The 10,392-nt window shown below is 38.9% G+C and overlaps 1 protein-coding gene across 1 annotated transcript; it reads right to left on the reverse strand.

Annotated features, from left to right (window-relative positions):
• Nucleotides 1-308: 308 nt before the first annotated feature.
• On the reverse strand, nt 309-9,308 carry LOC139711508 (caspase-3-like). Its single transcript, XM_071623383.1, has 9 exons — nt 9,184-9,308; nt 8,549-8,564; nt 7,786-7,846; nt 6,994-7,076; nt 6,186-6,353; nt 2,607-2,823; nt 1,619-1,852; nt 943-1,052; nt 309-491 (listed from the first exon to the last, which is right to left on the reverse strand). The coding sequence occupies exons 1-9, from the start codon at nt 9,306-9,308 to the stop codon at nt 309-311; spliced, it is 1,197 nt and encodes a 398-aa protein (XP_071479484.1).
• Between the last annotated feature and the right edge of the window lie 1,084 nt (nt 9,309-10,392).

Consider the following 10,392-nt stretch of genomic DNA (forward strand, 5'->3'; position numbering starts at 1 on the left):
AACGGGCTTCCCTTTTAGGTGATCGGGATATCTTGATTCTATACTTGGTTAGATCTCGTCCATCCAGATGTTTTTATTTATGCGATGTCAGTGATATTTCCATATGAAGGAATTGAATATTGCATTTCATTTTCTAATGTTCTGTGCACATAAAGATAAAACTTGATGGAAATGATACACGTCTTAATATCAGAAAATCCGAAATGAAATATTCTATAAGTCAGTCATCAGGTTGAATAAGAGTGATGGTAACACATTGGAAGAGTGGATGAGGTCATGCGAATGGATGACGTCACACTACATGGTTCCTAGTCGCCGCCTTCATGGACCGGGAGACTGCTGCGAGTGTGTAGGGTGGATACTTGGGCAAGAAGTATATCTTCTTCATACACAGTCCCCTGGCTGATTGTCTGCGTCGTCTGGTATAAGGTGATCACCGTTCCCTTCTCCTGCTTTACGCAGCCTCGCTGTCTTTGGACACGCCCACTCACCTTCGAGAGAAATTCGAAACCAACATTGAGACTTGCTGTGTGGTAGGCCTTTATTTTGCAAATTATCTCTACGTACTGTAAGATAATTGATACAAGGAATGCAAATTATATCGATGTTACCCACAAATTGATGCAGTATGCGGGAAAACCAATCAATGCCATAGATGCGTAACTTAACAGAAAAAAATTAAGTTTACACAATTCATACTAGTGACTTTGAAACTATATAAAACAAATGGCTTTGCGTTTTTTGTTTATAAAAGTAATTCAATCACATTCGCATTTCATATCGATAGAGCCTACGCTGTTTTGCGTGATTAAAGTATGATCTGACCATTCAGCAACACCTACCCTTTGCCAGCTGTTTGTTCATTATCAGACGATACGATTGTTTATAGCGCTAGTTAGTAAAATGCACTTTTTTAAAAACTCGTCTCTCGCATGATCTCACCTTGTTCATTATGGTGCTAAGGTCATAAAGGTGCGCCCCAGCAAGAAGTTCCTCGCACAACGCCTGAATGAACCAAGATCCATTGACATTATCCCTCAGTGCAACATAGCCTGATATGGGTCGGTAAACAAGTGTGAAAGCCATTAATTTGTTTAATCGTTGAAAAGTATTGTATTAATGAACGGGGTCATCCAACAAGAACGACAACCACGAGTCATACAGTTCACGAGTTCGACATTTAAAAAAGGTCCATGAGTCAAACAGCTAGCCCACGAGGTACACAGCCCATGAGTTCGACACTAGGCAAATAAGGCCCATTAGTTCCACAATACATTGGTAAAAAAACAGCCCACGGGTTCGACAGATAAAACAAGGGGCTTAATGTGTCGGCCCTGTGGGCCTTGTTTGCTTTATAGTGTCAAACTCATGGCCTGTATGACTCGTGGCTGTATAACTCGTGGGCTGTATGATTCGTGGGTGTCTGTCTCGTGAAGTGCACATAAAATAAACAATTACAATATGTTTTGCATACCTTATTGTATATTTCGAGTATCTTTCAGGGTCGGTGCTACATTTTCAAAAGTTAGGGGGCTCAGTTTATTATCGCGACCATTTATAATATAATAGTAACATTGTGTGGGCAAAGTCTATAATTTTGCCATGAGCAATTCTTTACCTTCGCAAGTTGCATGAGCGATGAACATGTGTGCATTGTCAGGAACATTGTCGAACTCGACAGGATGGGGATTCCCTGAACTCTGACACGCTGCGTAAGCACCGTCATCGACTCTCTTGCCTGATTCATCTCCAATGTCAACTGGGTTAAATGAGCCGGTACCACTAGTGATGGACCTGCCAGTCCGTGGTATCGGCTGTACTGGTTTGTCCGCTGCACTCGTCGTCATTTTGTCTAGAGAAAAAGCAAATCATGAAGGTTTCTGTCATCTTACTTTTGATGCCTTTATGTCACCTATTCTCATATTGCCAAGTTACGAAATGAGCCATTGGTTTAAAAAGGTAGTCAAAATGGAAAAGAGAGGTAATGCCAACCAGCCTAATCCACTAATTAGAGAACAAAACAAAACCCGCGATGCTTTTTATCAGCTCAACCATCACATCCGATATCATTTATGATTCCACTTTGCAGCCGACGAGTAGCTTAGAAATTGTAATATTCACAACTTCGGTTGCATGTATCGTAAGGAATTCTAGAGGTACGTCCTTATTCCATATTAACTGATTTTCTTTTTTAATGAATGCTCAGTCAAATTATTTACACTCAAATCCTTCCACCACATTTGAGCTGGTGCCTGATACCGACATTTCTTTTTCTTTTGGGAACATCAAAGAATTCATGAACTCATAATTCCAGTCTAACTTGTCAAACCTTTCAGTATCATCTGGGCTCTTTTAACGTCTTCTTACTTTAGTAAACGCTCCACTTAAATTTGACATTTTATATGACGATGTTTAACATGCATCGTCTAAAGCGTGGGAACTTCTCAAGGAGTCTACTTGGATAACTTTCTGATTTAATGAATGACCCATCACGCCTATTCGCTTCCCTCAAGTGATGGGTTAAGAATAAAAGAATCCATCGACCGACCCAACAGACAATCACTTAAAATCAAACAGCAAGAACTCCAAATCGCAAGTGCATTTACCTCCTCTGCAAGCCTGAAAGAAAAATATTTTGGGTTTTCCTCTCAGATCTGGACAGTTCCGCCCGGAAAATATCTCTTTGATTTCCTCCACACTGATGACGCTTCCGTCCTTCCCACAAATCCCTTCGCGGTCTCCGTGGCTCATGAACACGAGAACGGCCGAGGTATGAAAAGACCGAATCTCTGTCTTCAGGGAGGCGAGCGCGTCCCTGATCTCCTATGACATGACATAGATATTCGCCCCCAAGGCAGTCAATACAGTAATTGCGTTATCCAAAGTATTCGAATTTCGAATTTTGTTGTTGTTGTTGTTATTGTTTTCATTTTTTTTGATGTTGTAATAATCCTTATCGGCTCCTATATGCGTCCGCTACAATTCGTTAATCACTCACCATGTTATATTTTGCACCTCACCTTGTAACATCAGGGTCCGCGGAACGGGGGGGGGGGGGGCTGGGTGAGCCCCCCCTCCACACACACACACACATACACTTTTGGTTCGTGAAAAAAAAAGAAACAAGGAAAAGTAGAAATTACGCGGTGCGTAACATATGTCCCCGCCGGAAGTAGCATTTTGTAACAAAATGTGCAATATAGGTAAAAAATCAAGGTCAAAGGTCAAAGAAGTCAAAGGTCAAAATTCTGTGTAGAAGTTTTGAAGCCCTCACCTAGTGCCATCACATAAAGCAAATGGAATCGAAATTGGGTTAGAAATGGCGAAGGAGTAGCATTTTGTAGCCAATGTACAATATAGGTCAAAAATCAAGGTCAAAGGTCAAAGAAGACAAAGGTCAAAATTCTGTGTAGAAGTTTTGAAGCCCTCACCTAGTGCTATCACATAAAGCAAACGGAATCGAAATCGGGTTAGAAATGGCGAAGGAGTAGCATTCTGTAGCAAAATGCACAATATAGGTCAAAAATCAAGGTCAAAGGTCAAAGAAGTCAAAGGTCAAAATTCTGTGTAGAAGTTTTGAAGCCCTCAACTAGTGCCATCATGTAAAGCAAACGGAATCGAAATCGGGTTAAAAATGGCGAAGGAGTAGCATTTCGTAGCAAAATGTACAATATAGGTCAAAAATCAAGGTCAAAGGTCAAAGAAGACAAAGGTCAGAATTCTGTGTAGAAGTTTTGAAGCCCTCACCTAGTGCTATCACATAAAGCAAACGGAATCGAAATCGGGTTAGAAATGGCGAAGGAGTAGCATTCTGTAGCAAAATGCACAATATAGGTCAAAAATCAAGGTCAAAGGTCAAAGAAGTCAAAGGTCAAAATTCTGTGTAGAAGTTTTGAAGCCCTCAACTAGTGCCATCATATAAAGCAAACGGAATCGAAATCGGGTTAAAAATGGCGAAGGAGTAGCATTTCGTAGCAAAATGTACAATATAGGTCAAAAATCAAGGTCAAAGGTCAAAGAAGTCAAAGGTCAAAATTCTGTGTAGAAGTTTTGAAGCCCTCACCTAGTGCCATCACATAAAGCAAACGGAATCGAAATCGGGTTAGAAATGGCGAAGGAGTAGCATTTTGTAGCAAAATGTACAATATAGGTCAAAGGTCAAGGTCAAAGGTCACGACTGAAATTCTGTGTAGAAGTTTCAAAGCTCCCATGTAGTGCTATCATATAAAGCAAACAGAATCAAAATTGGCTCATAAATGACAGAGAAGTAGCAAATTGAAGATTTTGATCACACACGGACGCACACACGGACACACGGACGGACGGACGGACGGACACACGGACGGACGGACGGACACACGGACACACACACGTACGGAGCCCGTTTCATAGTCCCCTGCTCGAACTCGTTCGGCGGGGACAAAAAAGGGAAAAGTGGGGAACAAATCTAAATCACAACACCCATGAATTCGAATTTCCAAAGCTTCAGCCCTTACATAAAGAAGTTCCCGTCTAAGCACCGGCGTAGCCAAAGGGGGGGGGGGGGGGGGCGATGGGGGCGGTCGCCTCCTTAAGATTCTGAATAATTCTGAGTGCACAAGACTTATCACTTACATTCCGAAAAATCAATAGTTTCCACATGTACAAGGGGAATATCCCCTTTTAATCAACCCTATCTTCCCTCAGTTCTCCCGACTTTTTTTTTTGATAATTTCCCAAATATTCCATTAAATATTCGTACACGAGATACCTCAATTTCAACTTTAAAAAGGCAAAAGCTCCCTCGTTCGAGAAGGGTGGGGATAGCACTCTCCCACGCTTTTTTCCTGTTTGCCCCCCCCCCCCCTGCATACAAGCAGACTATGGCTACACTTTGAGTTTTCCAAATGTTATGCCACAAAATGCGTGCACCAAAACGTTTAACTGCGATTAGAAAATACAGAATCTCCCTCATGTAAGAGTGAGATTAGGGCTTATCCCCTCCCACATCATCCTACTATGTCTCCTTCCACAAACTTGCACTTCTCTGATAGACAAATTTCCAGATATCCCAACAAAAGTGTGCGCCTGATCGTTGAATTTCAGTTTTAAAAATGAAAAAAAAAAAGCTCCCTTGAATATGGGAGGGGTATCTTGCCACCCTCCCATTGATTGGTTCCCTCTATAGACTTAGTACACTTTGGGGAATGACAATTTCCGAATTTCCTCCAAAAAGTGTGCTTCAGATCGCTTTATTTCAATCTTAAAAACGTAAAAGCTCCATCGAGCGGGAGGGGGCATCCCCCTCCCACACCCTCCCCATCTATAAATATACCTTATTAGACTTTGCACATACACACAGATGATGCACACGCGGAATAAGAGCAAAGTGCCGTGTTTTTGCTATTAACACTTTCCTGAAAAAAACCCTAATTATTTCCATTATTTTTTTTTTGGGGGGGGGGTTGGGGGACTAGAAAAAATTCCAAGTATTTCACCAAAAGTTTGCACCAGATCGCCGAATTTCAGGTCTGAAAAATCTGAAAAAAAAATCTGAAAAATCGCCAGTAAAATGTAAAATCACTTTCGTGTTTGAGGAGAAATATCCCTTGGATATACACCCTCGTGTGCATGCCTTTTCTGTTCGATTGCTTAACAGACAGCGTTCATGAAATTCATTGTAAGATGTAATACAAGAAGTTTATGTAAATGCTACCACTTTATATGCAATTTTTTTTCAATAATAATCAACATCAAAATATCCTGCTACCTTAAACAAGTGGGGCCGTTTTAAGTCGATAAAACATGAATCAAATTGCACCATTTACAACATCAAAATGCAAAAAGTCCTCGGTGGACACCCCCTCCCACACCCTCCCCCTCTCGCTTGCTCCGCTCGCTTGGGCTCGGTCACTTCGCTCCCTCGCATAATAACCGCCCCCCCCCCCCCCAAGATCATATCCAGGCTACGCCGGTGCGTGTAAGAGGGGGGGGGGGGGGGGGGGCGTTCCGCGGCCCCTGCATGTATTCATGTCGTTTGTAACGGCATACTGTTCGGGCAGGTGGATTTCACAGAACTGATTTTTTCTTTAATACCATATTCTTATTGAAAATTTTGAGCTGTTTGAAGGAAATCCAACGGACTAATATCTCCTGCTGAAAATTACTTTTGTAAGGATATATCTTGAATGTCTTGACGAACTTACGTCTGCAGTGAGGTCCTGTTTTACTACAATCTCGTAGCCGATTTCTTTGAACACGTGGGTTACATTCTTTACGTCAACTTCTGATCCATTTCTCTTTCCTCGGTCCACGAAATCGTTGTTGTTAAGAATAAATGCCATACCCTTGTCTCTCAGATTCATTGAGTAATTCTGAAAGAAAGCGGAATTTGATTTGATTTAAAAAATCCGTATAATACTACAAAAACATGGTGAAAGCTGATGTAAGCTAGATTATGTATAATGACAACAGCAATGTCAAAATCATGAAATAATCATGTTTACACAGTCATCGATATCTCTCTATCCTAATTCATACGTGTATTTATGTATATATATATATACATATATGTATATATTTATATATATATATATATATATATATATATATATATATATATATACATGTATATATATATTTAATAATAGTAATGATGTACATACATATATGATATGTATGTAGTGGGCAACCAAAATCTATGATTTTGACATTTTTAGTGGCCCAAAAAGAAATGCAGTGGTCCGAAATAAAAGGAAATATAACATCATTTATTTATTTATTTATTTATTTATATATCTATTTATTTACTATCATTTTTAGTGGCCACTGGCCAGCAATGTCGCGCCTTGTAGATAAAATATTTTATATGTATACAATCACAATAACCAACGCTCTGAATGATGCCGGTGTTATCTTAAAACATTAAATGCTTCTGTCAAAGTGCATATTCTGACTAGACTACAACAGATGTTGCAACAGAATAAAGTCTATGTAACAAAAACAGCTTCTTACCTCTTTTGGGTCTAGCTGTTCTCCAGTTGGCTCAGCAGGAGTAATTTTCTGCTTGTATAAACCGTCAGTATGGGGGAAAATGTCTGAAATCATTAACAACAGTGGGTGCAAAAACTTGTTAATATTCGGAAATACAGGCAGGGAAATACTCATCCTTGCAAGCACGTTGTGGCACCAAGAATTCTCATATGTCCTAATACACACACATATGTATATATATATATATATATATATATATATATATATATATATATATAATATCATCTCCTTTTCAGTAGCGAGATTGAAATTTCCATAAAAAATCAAAATATCTAGACAGTTATATTGACATACAAAGATGTTGTATGAAACAAGCAATACTGTAAAGAAGCTGTAGTGTGACCATAAAATGCCAACATTCGCTAACTAATTGTCAAGGAGAGACAGAAACATACAAACGTAAACGTTTATGGTAAAAAAATTCGATTACCAGGAATTACTCACTTGGGACAAAAAAGGCATACTGCCTACGTGAAAAGAATAATCTTTATTAACGATTTATGGGACAACATGCACATGATTTCATTTGACTTTATGGTATACCAGTGTTTCTGACAAGGAGCATTTTTCTTCTCAGTACGCTATAATTTGTTGAGTTCTTTTTCATTCTGTAATAATAATTGAGCTTGGCTGACGCACCTTTGAATTAATTAAAGTGATTTTGTTTTGAAACTAAATCAAACAAACAATTAAAAAAATGCTACTTGTACTTATTGGCCGATTTTGTTGCAAACCAGCGTTTTGAAAACTAACCAACGGCTTCGGTTGAGGAGAATTCCGATTGATCCATGGTTTCATCCAGAAGTTCGTATCTCTGAAAAAAAAAGAGAAATCAATTTTATTGTCAAAACGTCATATGTGTTATTCATTGAAATGAATTTCTGTTCACCAGGGAAGGAAAGAATATAGGCACTTCATAATTTATTATCAAGTGTAATGAGACCATTGCTTAGAGAACTTCATTTAAATAGGGAATGGGATTGCTCAGTCTCATATGTGACGAGTCTAACGACTTTGAGAATTTAAGCATTCAATTTGTAGACTGAGTAACGCCTACAATGAGTTTGAAAATGACGCGGAGGAAATTATGTTAGAAAGTATGTTCTTGCAGCTTGTTAGAAACGGTGGTGGGTGGTCTTTACTTTATTGAAACTGATTCGAAAATGTAAGGTTGCAATTTACATATTCTATCAGTTAGCTCACTCGTGCCAGATGCAAATGTTTTGGGTAAATAAATTAGAGACATTTTATCTAACATTTCTGTGTTTGACATTTCCATGTCTGACATATTTACGTTTTACATTCTACTTTGTGCCGATTCGATTCCTTCTCACTATCAAAAAGTTAGAGGGGGAATTCCGGTCCTGTTAAAATTCGGTTTAAAAAGAAATAGTAACTTTTAACTTCTCCGGAACTCCAATTAATTCTTCCTCTTTAGGCATTCTTTGTTTTTGTTTTTTCTCTCTCTCTTTTCAATATGACTTTATAAACAGCGTAATCTTGGACATACGCGTACCTTTTTTCGTCTGCACCTCCGAATGACACAAACGGCAACAGGAACAAAGAATAAAAGCAATAAAAAGAAGAATGACCCATGAGTTGAATCTGAAAAAAAAGAGGACATGCACAAGTAAGTGTATATATCATGCCGAAGGATAACGCTTTCATTGTATTATAGCAAAATATGAGATTGATGTTTCAAAACATTAGAACCTTAGAATAGGATCTATGTAGATCTCGTAGATCAGTGAAAAGTTGTGATACTTGTTAAAAGCTACTGAAGTATTTGCATCTGATTGGCTGAGAGCAGATTCGTCATAGAAATGTACCAATTGTCGCTGATAACAAGTTTTATGAAACGGGGCCCAGGTCAGTATTTGATGGCCATATAAAAATTTTGATGATCAAACAGAAAACAAAACTGTTCAATGTTGCTTCGATAATCAGTTGTGGTTGTGATTTTCAAAATCTATTTTTATCTATGTTGGGCTCATGCGTTGTTCGTTCGTTGGGACTGCCTGCGCCTGCGCGAATCTGACCACACGCTCTATAGATAAGCGTTTATGAAATAAAACGTAAGATAAGTCTAAGCATGCTAATTATGATTGTGGGTTTTTTTTCATCATTTCTGTAGAACAATGTTATACTTACCTGTGCGATCCCCATTTATAGTTATTTTTGTGGTCATTTTCGACTCTGTCTTTCCTACGGAAGTCGCTGTAGAAGATGTGTGAGTGATATATCTGTCCGATCTCGTCATTGCTGTCCTTGACCATGTTGACGGTGTCGACGGGTGTGAGGTCGTAATTGTCGTCATTGACCGTGTCGACGGGCTCGGCCTTTCTGTAGCTCTTTCACTGGTAACCTCAGTTTCAGCTTGATTTGCAGACACCAAAAAACACGAAAGGGAAGACTCCATTAGTATTGCCTCATAAACCCATGGATTCAATAAGATGCATAGTGACAAAAACCACTACTGAGATTTTGACTTTTTTTGGATAAATGAATGGCTCTCATCAAGAAGTTTCTACCCATTTTTTATGGAAAACAAGTCCTTACGGATAACGCAATATTTGGTTATCACTCACGATTTGTCAAATATGTTAAGAATTATATCAACTAATCAAAATGTATTTTTGCCCAAACTGACACTGATATTTCTTTTTGTTTTTTTTTGTTTTTTTTTGTTTTGTTTTTTGTTTTTACAGGTAACTTTAGGTGCGACTACTTTTTTCAGAACTCCTACCTGGGCAGGTAGGAAGCGCATCTGACCAGGCCGCTCCGTTCTCACAGCAAGTTAGCTCCACCCCTCCAGTTGGAGTGGGTCCGGGCACGCTGCATGAGAAGGTACACCTGTGGTCGCATTTCACAATATCCCCAGGGGCACATGGACTTGTTATCAAGGCAGAATACGATGAGACAGTGCACGGTTTCACTGCAATGTAATTTCAAGAAGTGAAGTGAAGTGACCAATTACTTCCTCGAAGTGGTTACACTATTACTTTTAGAATGTAGTTAGTTAGCACTAAATAATCCTTAGCCATAGACCGTACGTCCTTAGAAGCTTTGGTTTGTTCGAGTAATTTGATAAATATTCATGTTTTGCGTGCATTACGTTGGTATACAAGAGAAGTATAACCACATGTTTTCATCATGTTATTCATAATTATCTTAATCAGTTGACAGACATTTTGGTACTGGTTCAGTCCTTATCACGAGAATATCTAATACAGATGTGAAACATTCAAACAGTAGGATCATAGAACCTGCCACTTACATAGTAATTACGGAAAAAAATATCATTTCCTTTTGGTTTTGGCACACGCTTTTCGCACGAGTCGTATTTTTGACTAAGATGTA

The sequence above is a fragment of the Diadema antillarum genome, unplaced genomic scaffold (assembly GCF_040938485.1).
Source record: "Diadema antillarum isolate AM-2024a unplaced genomic scaffold, OU_Dant_1.0 seq00001664_RagTag, whole genome shotgun sequence".
Classification (NCBI taxonomy): Eukaryota; Metazoa; Echinodermata; class Echinoidea; order Diadematoida; family Diadematidae; genus Diadema; species Diadema antillarum.

Bases quoted from the DNA above. Each gene is read 5' to 3' on its own strand.
- LOC139711508 (XM_071623383.1), bottom strand. From the start codon at position 9,308: ATGGTCAAGGACAGCAATGACGAGATCGGACAGATATATCACTCACAC. The intron at 6,354-6,993 runs GTAAGAAGCTGT...GCTTTCTTTCAG, and splicing joins AACAGCTAGACCCAAAAGAG to AATTACTCAATGAATCTGAG. The intron at 1,053-1,618 runs GTAAAGAATTGC...GACCCATATCAG, and splicing joins CGCTCATGCAACTTGCGAAG to GCTATGTTGCACTGAGGGAT.